This window comes from Glycine max, chromosome 2 (assembly GCF_000004515.6).
Source record: "Glycine max cultivar Williams 82 chromosome 2, Glycine_max_v4.0, whole genome shotgun sequence".
Lineage (NCBI taxonomy): Eukaryota > Viridiplantae > Streptophyta > Magnoliopsida > Fabales > Fabaceae > Glycine > Glycine max.
The window spans coordinates 46,707,238-46,723,146 of record NC_016089.4 but is presented as its reverse complement, the minus strand read 5'-3'; the positions used below and the strand labels follow the sequence as shown (position 1 = coordinate 46,723,146).

Here is a 15,909-nt window from a genome sequence, read left to right as displayed (position 1 = left end):
GGAGTCTTGTTTCCCTTTCAAAAAAAAAAGAGTGGTTTTTTTTATGCTATGGGTTAAAATTTTTACCCTAAATAAAAATAAGGCAATTTTTTTTATTTCAAAGAATTATATATTATAAATCATTTCAACTCCAATCTTAATAACTTTTTTTTTAAATTGATTTTAATCTAATTAAGATTAGAAGAAACATATTACATGACCTAACTGACTTAATTTCCCACGTGACAATTTATTTTAATCTGAAAGAAAAGTAAGCATAATTTTATCAACATCCATCCTAAATTTTTCAATTTGCTTTCCATTTAGCATGACATATTGTTTCCTTCACATTTTTCAATTTGAATAAATTATATAGTGTATGTTTGAATTAAAATTAGAAGAACATAAAAATACTTTTACTCCAAAAGTAACAATATTTTTTTCGAGTTCACAAAAATACCTTCTAAACTTTAATTCAAACATAGTATAACCTTGCATAAATCTACCAATTTGGTATTTTTTTTACCATAAGATATCTACATAGACTGATAATTGGCATGGCAAAAATAATTAGGTACCACAAGCACTAATTCACTCTCATTCGAACTGTTATATTTACTTTAAAATATTCTTTCAAAATAAGAATGAAACAAATAAAATCGTATATAACATAAGAGTAAAATGTAATTAGAAGAGAAAAAAGCGTAACACTTTGTATTTTTCAAAGAAATGCTATATTTGCCATAATCTTTTTTAATCGAAGTTAATGGAACTTTAACAAAAATTTAAAAATAAAGTAAAATGTCATATACTTGAATTTTAATTGAATCATTATGATCCGTTTAGTGTTGGGGTTGAGATAAGTGCTTGAAGATTTAGGTTAAATTTTCATTATCTACATTGTTAAAAAATACTTAAATTTATCAAGGAGAGAATAAATATTTTAACATGAGAAAAGAATTCGCATATTTCATTTTAGGAGAGTATAATGCACTCTTGGACTACAATTTATATTTCAGAACGTGCTATTTATTTATTTTTCCCCTCGCTCATAATGATATTCTAATCCAGTTCGTAATCCAATGAATTACTACAAAAAAAAAAAAATGAGTCTTTCCTCTCTCTTTTTTATCACAAGGATCATAATTAAAAATAATATTTACAAAACGTTCAATATATCATATTCAATATTTTGAATTACTTTAAAAGCAAATATTTTTTTTTATATTTTTAGTATGACAAAATCCTTTTTAATTTCATTAGCAAACTTTCTTTTTAATTTTGATGATCTTAAGAAGTTTTTTTTTTCTTCAGCAAACAAAAATAAGATTATCATTCACGTCCCTCCATGGCGCGCAGTACGCACCATTTCTGTGCAATTGTCCAAGCTTAATCAACGTGTCGCTTTCACAAACTTCAAAAACTCCACAGGCTAAAGCAAAGCTCAAGAAAATAAAAGGTGGATCTCACTGTAAACTCTCTCTCTCTCTCTCTCTCTCTCTCGATCTCTCCCTTAATTTATTTACTTCACTGTGAAAAGAACACAAAAACAAGAGAAAATGGAGAACCTAGCGCAGGTTGCAGGGTTGAACGCAATGAGCGTGACGAACACGGTGATAACGGCGGCGCACAACGCGAGGGCGCACCGGCGGAACTGCGAGCGCATGGCGGCGCAGGTGAGGATGATATGGAACCTATTGGAGGCGCTGAAATCGACGGAGGTGGCGCGGTTGCCTGCGACGAAGGAACCCTTGGACGGTCTCGAAGAGGCTCTGCAGGAAGCGTTGGATTTGGTGGAAAGTTGCAAAGACAGGAGTTACCTGTACATGCTTGCCATGGGTTGGAGCGTAGTGAATCAGTTCCGCCACGTTCAGGCGCAGATCGATCGCTACCTTGGACTCGTGCCATTGATTTCCGTAGTCCATGACTTTCGTATGCAGGTTTCCACACTCTAACTTTCACTTGTTAACAGTATTAGCCATTAAGCCTGCATTATTTACTCTTCCATTTTCCATTTCTTCCCTAATGAACACCGGCATTGATAAATTATTTTTTCAGGTTAGAGACAAATGAACTTTTACTTACACAATTCAGTTTTTTTTTTTTCCATTTTACTTTCTCCTCAATTAAAAATGATGACATTCATACTTTTATCTTGTTTTTTTTTCCTCTATCTCTTATAATTACGTCACATTATTAATTGCATTCATATATTTGTATATCTCTTATAATTAATTTCATGCTGGTTGAATTATCGTTAGCTCAGTCATCAGTCATCACATACATATCAGTAAGGCTAATAATACTTGATTACCATCACTTTTCTTTGCATCCTTTTATCTATATTGTGTCTATTTTTTCAAAGTGAATGTGTAAAATGTTCAATATTTATCTAAAAAAGAACTTAAAAATCAAGTTCACGCGGTAAGTTAAGCATGGTACGTATATTTATTTTCATATTTTTACTCTTTAAATACATTATAAACTTGTGAATTAGTGGCACTCAATTTTGAATTACTTTAAAAACAAATATTATTTGTCTTTTATTTTTTAATACGACAAAATTATTTTGAATTTCTTAAGATCACTGGCATTCACCCAAAAGCAAACAACCTAATCAACGGCGACAACACAATTTACTATAAACTTGTGAATTTGTAGCACACTCATATTGTTACTTTTTAAATACATTGTAAACTTGTGAATTAGCGGCACTCTGTTTAATCTGATGACTCCAATTATTCATCTTCTTTAGAAATAAAATTAACGTGAACAATGTTAATTCTCCAAAAGTTTGGTGAAAGGATTGTCGGTGCTACTACTAGTATCAATGTTTTCATTTTTTTGTTAATGAATAAATATATATATTTTTTTTGTTTTTCTGTCCTATCATATATACTACAAAGTCAGGTAGAATAAATTTTGGACAAAGCTCTAGAATGTCAGACTTCACTGTTTACTTTTTGAAAAGCGTAGACGAAAACGAAGACTAGTCTAGAGTCTAGCGTAAATTGCTCTGTGCTACACTGCTAGTCTGCTACCTTTAGGAATAACATGGATCTTCAATCTTCCAGTTATATTGAACGCCATCGGTGGTACTTGGAGTTGGAGCTATTTTTTTTTTTTTTTTGAAAGGCAATAGAGCTGGAGCTATTATTATTATTAGAGTATCGATTAATTTAATTTTCAAAATCATAAATATTTTTATTTTTAAATTTCATTCATTTTCTTTTTTATTTTTATAATTTTAAAAATAAAAATGACCATCATTTATCAATTATAAAATTAAAATATTCCTTTTCAATAACTTTTTAAACTAAAATAATTTTTTTAGTTTTAAAAAAATTAGACTGTTCATAATTTTAAAGATATTTTTGTTATTAATTAGTAAGCCTTCGCTACCTTACGAGACAGAGAAAACAGGATATATGCATATAAGTCTATTTTTTGAATAATAGATCCTTTTTTGTTAAAAATAAAAACAATAGAAATATATGTCAAATTAAAAAGGCAAGTATGATGGAAGTGGACCAAGTAACTTTTGGCTCTTGCGATATTCTTAAGTATGATGGAAGTGGACCAAGTAACTTTTGGCTCTTGCGATATTCTTAAGAATCAAAACATTACTTCCTGAACTCTATTTGTATTGTTCTTGTTCATGGTACTTTTTTAACATGTCAATTATCAATCTTTAAGCTAGTCAGTTAGCTAGTAATAGTATTAAGTATTGATTTAAAATACGTATAGTTTACGAGTGATAGTTTTTCAAAAGTTGCAGTATTTAGCTAGTGAGGGAAATTTAAGCCAATACAGGAAACGAATTATATTATTTGCAAAGTTTTTAGTCATAATAGGTTTGGAAATAATAAGGGAGTAAGTGGAAATGCATTACTTCGTGGGTGTTTATACATGTATAAAGTGCATCTTGCCATGTTGGTTTAATGAACACATTCAAATAGCACATGCACATCTCTTAGAATCTATATGATATTAAATGTAAAACTTTTAAATTCATGAACAAGTATTGCATTAATCAAGTTTAATTAATTGCTTCAATTTCCTCCGATAGGCCATCTTATGTATCTATTTCATTCCCTTGATAATCATCTGCCTCTGATTTGATTTAATTGGTCACAAGATCCGATATTTGGAATGCAGCATTTCAGCGAAGAGGATAAAAGGGAATACACTCTGGATGAAGAAGAAATGGAGACCCAAAATGTGATATTAAAGACTAGTCGATCTAAGAAGGATGCATGTATATTGGAGAAGTCCTTATCTCGTAGGTATCCAGATTTGGTGTTCCACGAGGCCCTCAAAGAGGAGAAAGAAAAACTGCATGTTGAACTAAGTAGATCAAGAACCAATAATGACCCAGAACAATGCAGGGTAATTGAACATCTTATTGAAGTCACAAAAAATGTTGTCAACATGTCACCCAACAAAAAGGTTACAAAAATTGTTTTCAATGAACCAACTGATTTGATTGCAAGGTAATTTTAAGATTCGATTAAATGATTTTATCAGGTTTCAGGTAAGCATGTTATTGGTAAATATGCTTATTTATACATATCTTGGTCTAGGCATATAACTGATAATGCCATAGCCTCTGAGGACCTTGAGTTGGAATCTGGAGATAAAAGTCAATCAGAATGGAAGACTGATCTCTTTGGTTGCTGTAGGGAGCCTTGCTTATGTAAATATCTTAACCCCATCTTTTATAGATTCTATTTCAAAAAATGGTAAATGATAAACTTGTTCTGTGGTAGCTTCTTGCAAGTTGCAATTCAACAGTCAATGCCTCAGTTTTTTATTTTCATGTCTAGTAAAACTTTTTCTACTAAGACAGTTGGCATATGATAGTTGCATTTGCAAGACCTCAATAAATAAAGGTGCTTGGTTCATCCAAAAAGGCATTGGAGCAAGAAGCAATAAATAGTAGAGCTTCAAACAAAGTGAGTGAGAAAAAAATTAGGGTTTGTGAAGGAACTTTATAGTGTAGTATAGGTGGTACACTTGGAATTTAGGGTACTCTTTAGTTTTCTCTAAATTAGGAAACACTATATCTCATGTCTCTCGTAATAGAATGTAAAAAGAAGATAGCTAATTATCTTTATAATAGTAGAGTAATTTTTTAGAGATTTTTCCGTGATTTTCCCCACATTATTTAAACGGGTTTTACATGTTAAATTTTGGTGTGTTGTTTCTTGATTTATTTATTATAGTGTGAATAATGACAAGTGGATCGTGCTACCAAGTACTCTCCAAAAGACATAAATTTTACTAGTTTTTCTTCATTATTTTTGTGCAAGATTCCGGCGTGTTTCTAATTTTGATTTCCTAACAAAATCAAATAATCTTGTTCATTACAGGCTTGAAGACCTGCTTCTTCCCATGTGGAACATTTTCTTGGATAGCAAATGTGGTTACTAGAGGAGAAACTTGTAAGTTAACTGTGACTAACGTGATTTTAGTGGATATATGATTTACCTAAACAGTTAACAATAATATGCATCATGAAGTTTTGAAATGAACTGTAACTGGTACACAGCAGTTTGAACTGATAGCTTTGACAAACATTGATGCATTACTTATTGATGCCTCTTGAAATTTTTACAGCTCGAAAACGAGCAATGACTAATCTAGTGGCTTACTCCATCTTTTGTGGTTGCTGCTGTTATTCTTGTTGCATAAGAAGGAAACTGCGTAACCAGTTTAACATTGAGGTTGGTTTCGGTTCCACTTCTTCCCCTTTATAAATATCAAGAAATGAGAAGTGAGGGATACAGAATTATATCTCATTATTATTAACCGTTTTGTTTTTGTAGGGAGGTTTGTGTGATGACTTCTTAACGCATCTAATGTGTTGCTGTTGCGCAATGGTTCAAGAATGGCGTGAGCTTGAGCTCAGTGGTTTTGGAGGTATGCTGAATAGACTTAACTTTTTCAGACATATCTTCATCGTAAAACTGTTACTAAGGATGGTGTATCAAAGAGAGTCTATAGTGCTGCAGCCTAAGCCTTGTGGTTAATACGTGCGAAGCCATTGGGTTAAAAATTTTCCTCACTCACATTGTCAAATGCAATTGACCCCTGAGTAAAGGCGTGTGCCATCAATGACTAATAATAATCTACCACTTTTCCAGATTGCCAGGAAAGAAAGATGTTTCCCCCTCCGAACCAGTTCATGGAGTCGTGAATTTTTCTTTCTCATGTCACAGGTTAATTTACTTAGCCACTTAATGTCATTCATTGGAAGACTCAGATTTTGTTCATAGTATTCAGTTGTACTTGCATGCAAATGTTAGTCTTCAGTTGAATGAAAATAGGAGATCAGATTCGTTTGTTTGATTGAGGTGCATTGAAGAGAGGCTCTGCATCGTCATACATCTACACAAGGCCCAAACAAGAATTTTAATATACTTACTCATATTTTCCAAAATATTTATTTACTGGGTTTAATTTATAAAAAGAAAAACATTTCCACACATATACGTGTATATGTAATTTAGGAAAATAATTATTGAAATGTTACAAATTAAGTGATAGTTACTTATAACACTTAGAAAATAAGTCCATACTATAATTGACCTAACTGGTCGCTAAATTTTTACAGGACTAATTTCTTAGACCTAAACTTATCCTAAAACCGGATGAACACGATAATCAACGGATTAAACTAGGATGAGCGTCATCGGATTGGGGTGGATCTTGCACACTCCTAATTGATTAAATGACTATATTGTGTTAAAATTAGAGTGGGTGACTCGTGCATAGGTATATTTTTTATTTTATAAAATATATTAATATTTTTTCAAATTTATATTAAGAAATATTTATAAAAAATAGTTTTTAATTATTAATTGTTGTACATGATAGATGATAGATATACAGTTGACTATATATTTGGTAGAGGATGTTTTTTAAAATATAATGAATGAGAGAAATAAAAATTAGTCATGTGTTTTTTAAGGAGAAATTAGTTATGTGTTAAGTAAGGTAGAAATAAAAATTATATATCCGTAAGAGTTTCTAATTAAAAATAATAATATTTTCATCAAATAATGTTTTAATTATATTTTTAAATTAAAACTTAAATTCAAACAATGAGTAAGATGTAAGTAAGATATTATAGTACTTGTTTTTATATTCATACTATTAAAAAAATTATATCAATACTCATAAATGTGAGAATTGTGCTCCTACCTTATTATGAGTGTCTAAATGTGCATACCCATCTCAATTACCAACATTTTAATTAATATGAAAATTTGATAAACAAATAATTAATTATAAAAATGATAGTAATTAAATTAATATCTCATTCAAAGATTTTTTCAATTATAATATTTTTGTATAATATAATTTAAATTTTTATACTCTCACTTTTAAATAAAAAAATATATTCATTAAATGAACATTATATAAAAATATTATAAAAAATTCTCATAAAAAATGTATAAAAATTATTTACATCTTATAAATAAAAATAACAATAATTAAAATTTCATACTCTCATTATTTTTTAAAACTATGTATCCATACTCATACAAGTGCAAATTGTATCCTTACCTTGTGGGTACCTACATGCACATACCCATGTCCATTATTTATATTTGAATTAATATGAAAAATTGATAAATAAATAATAGTAATTAGAAAAGGATATTAATTAAATTAATATCTCATTCAAAGTTTTTTTTTTAATTATAAAAACTTGTATAATAGATATTTATAACAAATGCCTAATAAATTGCTCCAACTTAATTATCTCAATTTCATCATTATTAATTATTATAAAAATTATTTATATTATAATATAATATAAAAACAATTAAATTTTTATGCTCGTAATTTAAAAAAAAAAAGTATTCATACTCATATCTGTATGAGTAGTGTCCTTATTTTATAGGTATCTAAATGCACATACCCATGTCCATTACTCACATCTAATAATATAAAAAATATTTTAACATTGTCTTTGAAATTATTGTTGAATGATAATTTTTTCAACCCTAAGCTTATTTTAACATCACTTCCTAGCTTGACTATTATGTCTAATAATGTGTGCATTCTTTTTGTCATGAATCAAAATATACCTTATGTCAAGTTCTTTATAAAAATTACAATTGAATTTGATCTCCATCTCACCACATAGTTTCAAAAATAAAGATTTAATATTTAACTGTCATATACAAAGTTTGCTCTAATTAAATTACCCTAACAACATAATCAAATAATTACAAAGATATGAAGATATATATATATATATATATATATATATATATATATATATATATATATATATATATATATATACAGAGAAATTTTAAATATGTTTGTGTGTTTTATTTTTATTTTTAAAATTATTATGTAAAATTCTTGCAATCCATATCACCTAAGCATTTCATTATTGACTTACAATAAAGAAAAACTAATACATTTTTCACATAATAACTTTGCATAATAGTCTACCATTATGAGGCATTGTGTTTCAACTACTAAAATGTGGCTTTTTCTTAGCTAAAAAATAATTGTTTCCATTGATATGAATATTGTTCTAGCTCTTCATTCCTTACCTTTGCTCTACATGGAAAAACAAATAAAAAGGAACATAAAAATGAAATAAGATTATTCCTAGACAAAATTAATAAAAAATGACTGATTAAAATTTCTAACTATGAACAAATATGACATATCAAAATGATTATTATACCTAATCTTTATAATCTTCTCTGAACTATGATAATAACATTGACACTAAATACAAATTTATAAGAGTGAATTGTCTCTTGTCATTCTGACAAACAAAGTCAATTCTCTAGTAGTTGTTTCCTAATCAAACCCTGAAAAAAATACATATATTAATAGAGAAAAATCATAGATAAGCAAGATTAGTGGCATGCTTTAAGAAAAAAGAATATTTGTCATATAGGTGGAAAACAATAAAGCCTACCAACTCACTCATCTCAATAATAAAGAAGCAAGTGATTCCATAATTTTTAAAGAATTCTAATCGTAATTTTAAGTTACAAAGATAATTCATATGAGCAACAAAATTATAGAAGGCTTGAAGGAACAATTATTATGGGCAATAAAAAATAATTTGTTAAAGAAGAGAATGTGAAAGATTTACAATAAAATTTTGATGGAATGAATAAATAGAAAACAATAATAAAATATATGTGAATCATGACCAATCATTTTGCTTGCTACCAAAATGAGGAGCAACAAGCATCATGCGTACCTCGACATATTTTGAATTGTGAGGGTTACTCTCTAATTATCACGCGGATACCGTGCCTAAAAATTTATTCACAAATTTAGATAAATTAGATTAGATTTTTATAACAAGAAAATGTCATTATTGCCTACTATACATAAGGCCAAACTCACCAATTTCACAATTTTGAAAGAATAAAAACCTGAAAATGAAATCGTAATCTTATTATTAGTATAGGCCCCAAATTATGGTTTAAGACTCAAATGTGATTTTTTTTTTTTTAAAAGGAAGACTCAAATCTGATAAGTTTTTTAAAGAAAAAAAGAGTCAAAGAGTCTAATATGAGTGCAATTAATTAAATGGGCCATTCTGACAAAGAAAAGCAATGTGGGCTTTTAAGGCCCATGATCCAGCACTTCTACAAATTAGGGTTTTGTCATCAACCTCCCACCTTAAGTGCCGCAGCAACTCTTTTTGTTTCTTCAGTTTGGTATAACCTTAGCCGAGGTCACGAGGAGCACTAGCTAGTTTCACAATTTCCAAATGGTTCGTATTCTTATCCTACTTCTGATTTTGATGCATTCTCAATTTTATCTTCGTAATAGGTTTCGATCTTCATCGTCCTTTATGCACTTTAATCTAATTAAATCTTCACTTTTTCATGAAATAGTGTTTGGTTTTGTGCAATCAGAGTGTCACTATCTGTCTACATTTCAGATCACTTGCTTTAATTCACGATATCATGACTATTTGTTTAATAATGGATTCGTGCCTTTGAAGAGTCTACATTTCGATTCTTTAGATTTCACTCTGTGAAGGATGTACTGCATTTTTTGGACCAAACTGGAGTAAACTAGGGTTTTGTATATGATTTGTTCTTTGTGTTTTTTTTATCCATCTCGGCTATCCATTGATACTACCATAGGTTTTGGTCATTTAATGTCAGACTTGCTGTTTGAATCTTTTTGTTTAATTTGTGTTTGAGTTTTAAACTTTCGTGCTTATGACTGTTACAGGCTAGGGGATTGAAGAAGCATCTCAAGAGGCTCAATGCTCCTAAGCATTGGATGCTTGACAAACTGGGTGGTGCATTTGTAAGTGAAACTTTCATCATTCTTGGTCCAGTTTTGAAGTGTATTATTTTAAAGACTGATGTGAAACATTTTCATCCTGTACAGGCGCCCAAACCCTCATCTGGACCACACAAATCTAGGGAGTGCCTTCCCCTCATACTCATCCTACGAAACCGGCTAAAGTATGCTCTGACTTACCGTGAAGTCATCGCTATTCTGATGCAGAGACATGTTCTTGTTGATGGAAAAGTCAGGACTGACAAGACTTACCCTGCTGGTTTCATGGGTATGTTTGTAGCTTGTTTTTTTATAATAACTGCCCGCGTCATGTTATCAAGCCAAAATATGTTACTGTATTGGGGTGGGGTTTTTTTTTTGGGGGGGGGGGGGGGGTGCTATAATATGCTATAGTACATTTTGTTTGTTAAGCTTGACTAATTCTGAATCTGATGCATTTAGCAAACTATCTTGATGTCTGGGTAGATGGATATATGTGTTGAAGGGGAGTTAGGTGTTAAATGATTCTCAGCGATTCATGTTTCAAGATATAGTCTGTTCCTCTGGGAGAACTTCAAACACTGTAAATGTTAACCAGTATTTCTAACATTCTCCAGTGGCTTGTGAGTGGGTTATGGTGAAATGTGAGCTTGAATTTAGGTAACCAAATTAGCTGCAGGAGCTTCCACCTGGCTCTTTCTCCTCCCTACCACCACCAAAAGAACTTTGTCTGTCCCAATATATATGTTTCTATTGATTTGGTTGGATGAATGATTTCTTTTTGAAATTTTTATCTTTTCACAGATGTTGTTTCAATCCCAAAAACCAATGAGAACTTCCGCCTGCTCTATGACACTAAAGGCCGATTCCGTCTCCATTCTGTCAGGGATGATGAGGCAAAGGTATTTTTTTATATGGTTTATATTAAATATTCTGATTCATTTGCAGCCTATGTACTATTTTACTATTGTATAGTTGACTCTAGCTTTGTTGTCTTCGGTTCTTGTGTATATAGGCTAACAAATGTATTGATGCTAATGAACCTTTAAAATTTTCAATTTCAGGACTTGTATATTTGATTGCTTGAATTTTTGAGTTGCAATTTTCCTACTTAATGGTTATGGTTTAACATGTATTCTTTGTGTAAATGGCAGTTCAAGCTCTGCAAGGTTAGGTCAGTGCAGTTTGGCCAGAAAGGTATCCCATACCTGAACACCTATGATGGTCGCACCATCCGTTACCCAGACCCTCTCATCAGGGCCAACGACACCATTAAGCTGGATCTGGAGGAAAACAAGATTGTTGATTTTATCAAATTTGATGTTGGGAATGTAGTTATGGTAACAGGTGGGAGAAACAGGGGGCGTGTTGGAGTGATCAAGAACAGGGAGAAGCATAAGGGTAGCTTTGAGACAATTCACGTGCAGGATTCCACTGGACATGAATTTGCTACTCGCATGGGCAATGTGTTCACTATTGGCAAGGGCACAAAGCCATGGATATCACTGCCCAAGGGTAAGGGTATTAAGCTATCAATCATTGAAGAAGCTAGGAAAAGGATTGCCGCCCAGCAAGCAACTGCTGCTTAAACCCCTTTTGGATGAATAGACTTGAGTGCTTGGTAGTTTTATTCAATGTTTTTGTTTTCTAATTTCTTTTGGCTAAGAGATTTTAATCGTTGAATTTTGACTCTTGCACTATACAACTTTATTGTGGCTGTTATATTCATGAAGTAATCTTTCTATTCCTTACCTAGTATTTGACTGGGTTTTTGGTTTTCGTACAAAATCACCGAATCAATTTCACCATATAACAAAATGCCGCAGCTGTAGTAAGATGGTATTGCTTGCTATTGAAGTGAATATGGATGTTTTAGTAAATTATTCAATGTGTGCCTCATTGGTTTTAGGATATCTTTGCTGCACAGCCGGTTCTTTTTAAATTGTTGGTTTATTATTGTTTGACTTAAATTCTCGACATTTGCTTTGCCTGTATTTTTATATGCATTCCTTAAAAGGAAATGCTATCAACTCAATTTTTAACATGGTTCTTTTATTTGAGCACTTTATTGACTAAAATTTATAAAATTAATGTTGAGGACTAGAAGTAATTTATTTCAAGAATACTAAGAAAAGTAACTTAAGTCTTTTAAATTTTATTCAGCGTTTTGTATTTTTTTTTCATTCTAAAATTTAATTAGTAAGTTTTATTGAACTTGTTACACGAGCAAGATGTCAATAAATAAATTTAGTTTGACTTAAATGTTTTTTTGTTATCCCTTCAAAATGCTGTGTAAATTTTGTAAATGATGTTAATAAATTGTGTGAAAAACAATTCATCACTATGAAATATTATCTAATTTATATGCAATTTTAATTATATAATCATTTGTAACAATATTTGTAGAATTCAAATATTCACCCTAATTGAATGCATTAGCATTCGACACAAAAATTTGGACTACAGAATTATTAGTTGTTTAGTTTTTAAAAATTTAATTCAAGGATATTATTGTATTTTGTTATTTAATTTTTTTTAAAAAATAGATTTTTTTTCTCATTTTTTTGACGATTCTCTTGTGTATATATGAATTTTTTGAAGTTAAATGATCTAGTACCATAATACTCTTAAATTAAATTTTTTTAAAAAAATTAATGATGTTTTAATCCAAATTTTTTTATATTACATGTTAATGGACACCAGCTAAGATGGATTAACATTTTCCTATATTATATAAATGTTTTAAAAAACTATTATAACTATTATATTTTTAATTTATATAATTATTTTTTATAAATGATTTAATAAAGATAAAAATATTAAATTAATAACTTATTATGCTTCTTGCGTTATTTTTATTTAAAGTAATACCCACGTTCATGATTTTTACGTTTCACAAAGAATTAATTTCTCACTATTAATTATAAAATATTGTTAGTCTAAATATAAAAAAAAATATTTATATTTTGGAGTAATAAATGCTTTGACTATATTGTCCTTATCTCTTAAATAATTTTTTTTTCTAAAAAAAAAACTGTTTCATTTATTTCTCATGTAAATGATTGTAGGAATTGTAGGTATAATATTTCCTTATTAATTTCAAAGATTATATCAAAGACTTCTGAGATATGTTAATTACTTATAATATTTGATTTGATATTCAGTATCAATATTTTTATAAAGAATTTTACATACTTATTTAGTTATAATGGGGATGGGATATCCTTCCATTTTTTTTTATCAGTATATATCCTTCCGTTTTGGTCTGTACAAATTTGAAACTGAAAATATAATATAATTGAATTAATTATGCAATGTGAGCAACACTATAAAGAATTCATCACCTCAAAGAATTGATTTACTCCCACCCATCCCATTGCAACCACAAAATGAATTCTTTAACGCTATTTCTCTCCTTTTGCTTGATCCTCATTACCAATTCTCCTTCGCTGACAAATGCTAATGGTTCTGACCTAATTTCCCAAATTTGCAAGGCCTCAGTAAACCAAAATGAATGCACGGACATCCTGACAGCTTATCCTAGAATTATGCATGCAAATAACTTTTTTGAACTTGCAGAGGCCATCTTGCAGTTGTCCTTATACAAGGCAATAGAAGGACAGAAGTTTCTTAGGACATTGATGAAGTCAGAAAATGTTCCAGCCATTGCACAATGTGCAAACTCTGACTATGAAAGTGTGATTACAGCGTATAAGAGTGCTCTAAGCAAGTTGAAAGACGATCCTAAAACTGCTAAGCATTATGCCAGAGATGCTGGTAATGGTCCTGTTTCCTGTGAGACAGCCTTGGCTGCTACAACTGTTTATTTTAACTTTGAAATTTCTAATCTTAACATCCAAATGGGGTCGCTTAGCTATATTGCAACCCTAGTCATAGATAAACTTATTATTTAGTTATGGGTCAACTTGCAATGTAAATGCATGCATATTTGCTACTTCGATCAAAGGTGTAGGGATTTGTCTTTGCTTTAGCATTTTCTTTGAGAAGGGAGAGTAATTAATAAAATCAAATAAAAGTTTCTTGCTAATTATTTTGGAGTGTTAGACCATCATCTTTTTTTTTATTAATAAATATTAATTTTTGTGGTTTTGTTAGAAATGTTACTTGAAAATTCAATCTTGCAATTATCATCTTTTCTTGTTTATGCACGAGATATTTATCGAGAAAAATTTTAGTCCTGTCATCTTAATTTATTTTTTGTGTACATATTCATTATGCAAGATATCATTATCAATCACGTAGTATTTTCATGCTATTGTATTTTCTCGAGGAAAGATTTGAGTATTTTTTTTTCTTTTTTTATGAAAAAATCAATTGATCCAGTATTAATAATTTTTTTCTTATTTTAAAAAAAATCAATTAGTGAATAATATTGCAGCAATACAAAAATTCCCAAATTTATTTCTTATATAAAGGAGTGAGGATAGTATTTTTTTATTAATAAATATTGTAAAAATATTTCCTTGAATATTAAGTGTAATGTTTTTTTTTCCCCTTATTTTAAGGATCTTGTTAATGAATATTGTAAGAATGTTTCCTTTGGTATTAGAGTTACATGTAATTAACGATTTATATACTAGTATATGTTAATTACTTATAATATTTTATATATAGTATCCATATATTCATTCTAAATTATATAATGTTTTATAAAGAATCAAACTAGTATTTTTTTTTTATTTTACAGACTTATTTAGCATTAACAGTGATATCCTTGAGTTCCGTTTTGATCTATACAAATAGAAAGTATAATATAGTATATGATGAATTACTTACGTAACGAGCAATGCTATAAAGAATTCAACACTTTAAAAATTAATTTAGTCCCTCTAATTGCAACCAAGAGCCCTTGGTTGAAACTCCCCCACCATAAAATGAATTCTTTAACACTGTTCCTCGTTGCTCCCTCTTTGCTTGATCCTCATTACTCAGCCATTGCAGAATGTGCTAACTCTGACTATGAATATGTGGTTATGGCGTTTAGGAGTGCTCTGAGTGATTTGAAATACGACCCTCTAACGGCTATCTATGCTAACTTGATGCCAAACATGCTGCTGATGGATCTGAATACTGCTGCTCATATTTTTAACCCTGCAATTCCTGCTCTTATCGTTGCTTAGCTTTATTGCATTCCGAGCCATAAATCAACTTGCTATTTAAGGCAATTTAGCCATGGGTCAGCTTGCAATGTATATCCATGCATATTTGCAATTGCAGGTTCGACCAAAGTCCAATGGTGTAGGGATTTCTATTTGTTTTAGCTTCTCACCAGGGTAGAATAATTAATAAAATCATGGATCAAGTAGTAAATAATCTTCGAACGGACCGAAACCAATCCACATTTATTTTATTCATCCATATAGTTCAGTTTCACCTTCAAGCAAAAGACTTGAAAGCCACCTAAATGAGCAAGATACAAAAGTCTAGAAAGGGGTAATAACATTGACAATAAATACAAATTTATCAAGAATGAGTTGCTCTCTCTTCTCCTATTTTTTTTTTTTTCCTTTCCCTTTCTGTCTCTTATCATTTTGACAAACAAAGTGAATTCTCTAGTCATTGTTTCCAAATCAAACCCTTAAAAATGGTTCCAATTCTTATACTACTTCTGATTTT

General features: G+C 30.1%; 3 protein-coding genes across 6 annotated transcripts; all 3 read left to right on the top strand.

The window, feature by feature from the left end:
- The first annotated feature begins 1,298 nt into the window (after window positions 1–1,298).
- Window positions 1,299–6,328, top strand: LOC100790874 (protein MID1-COMPLEMENTING ACTIVITY 1). 3 transcript variants are annotated; one of them, XM_006575489.4, is made up of 7 exons: window positions 1,299–1,919; window positions 4,138–4,472; window positions 4,563–4,675; window positions 5,352–5,423; window positions 5,599–5,705; window positions 5,808–5,901; window positions 6,126–6,328. In XM_006575489.4, exons 1-7 carry the CDS (start codon window positions 1,539–1,541, stop codon window positions 6,176–6,178), a joined length of 1,155 nt encoding a protein of 384 aa, XP_006575552.1. In that variant the 5' UTR covers window positions 1,299–1,538; the 3' UTR covers window positions 6,179–6,328. The 3 variants fall into 3 exon arrangements, with proteins under 3 accessions (XP_006575552.1, XP_025982301.1, XP_003518431.1); XM_026126516.2 differs by having other exon boundaries at window positions 1,309–1,438; window positions 1,520–1,919; window positions 5,808–6,328; XM_003518383.5 differs by having other exon boundaries at window positions 1,426–1,919; window positions 5,808–6,328.
- A 3,268-nt stretch (window positions 6,329–9,596) lies between these two features.
- Window positions 9,597–12,060, top strand: LOC547645 (40S ribosomal S4 protein). Of its 2 annotated transcripts, NM_001248897.2 has the most exons (5): window positions 9,657–9,748; window positions 10,219–10,296; window positions 10,381–10,561; window positions 11,077–11,174; window positions 11,427–12,060. In NM_001248897.2, the coding sequence occupies exons 1-5, from the start codon at window positions 9,746–9,748 to the stop codon at window positions 11,859–11,861; spliced, it is 795 nt and encodes a 264-aa protein (NP_001235826.1). In that variant the 5' UTR covers window positions 9,657–9,745; the 3' UTR covers window positions 11,862–12,060. The 2 variants fall into 2 exon arrangements, with proteins under 2 accessions (XP_040862553.1, NP_001235826.1); XM_041006619.1 differs by having other exon boundaries at window positions 9,597–9,748; window positions 10,219–10,561; window positions 11,427–12,030.
- Window positions 12,061–13,625: 1,565 nt separating this feature from the next.
- On the top strand, window positions 13,626–14,186 carry LOC106796777 (uncharacterized). Its single transcript, XM_014770012.3, has one exon. The coding sequence runs from the start codon at window positions 13,662–13,664 to the stop codon at window positions 14,184–14,186; it is 525 nt and encodes a 174-aa protein (XP_014625498.1). The 5' UTR covers window positions 13,626–13,661.
- The last annotated feature ends 1,723 nt before the right edge of the window (window positions 14,187–15,909 follow it).

What these genes read in the sequence shown, in the direction of transcription:
- LOC106796777 (XM_014770012.3), top strand. Translation starts at nt 13,662, where the DNA reads ATGAATTCTTTAACGCTATTTCTCTCCTTTTGCTTGATCCTCATTACC.
- LOC100790874 (XM_026126516.2), top strand. Translation starts at nt 1,539, where the DNA reads ATGGAGAACCTAGCGCAGGTTGCAGGGTTGAACGCAATGAGCGTGACG. An exon ending in CCAACTGATTTGATTGCAAG is followed by an intron (nt 4,473 to 4,562) that starts GTAATTTTAAGA and finishes ATCTTGGTCTAG; the next exon opens with GCATATAACTGATAATGCCA. An exon ending in GGTTACTAGAGGAGAAACTT is followed by an intron (nt 5,424 to 5,598) that starts GTAAGTTAACTG and finishes AAATTTTTACAG; the next exon opens with CTCGAAAACGAGCAATGACT.
- LOC547645 (XM_041006619.1), top strand. An exon ending in TTACCCTGCTGGTTTCATGG is followed by an intron (nt 10,562 to 11,076) that starts GTATGTTTGTAG and finishes ATCTTTTCACAG; the next exon opens with ATGTTGTTTCAATCCCAAAA. An exon ending in TCAGGGATGATGAGGCAAAG is followed by an intron (nt 11,175 to 11,426) that starts GTATTTTTTTAT and finishes TGTAAATGGCAG; the next exon opens with TTCAAGCTCTGCAAGGTTAG.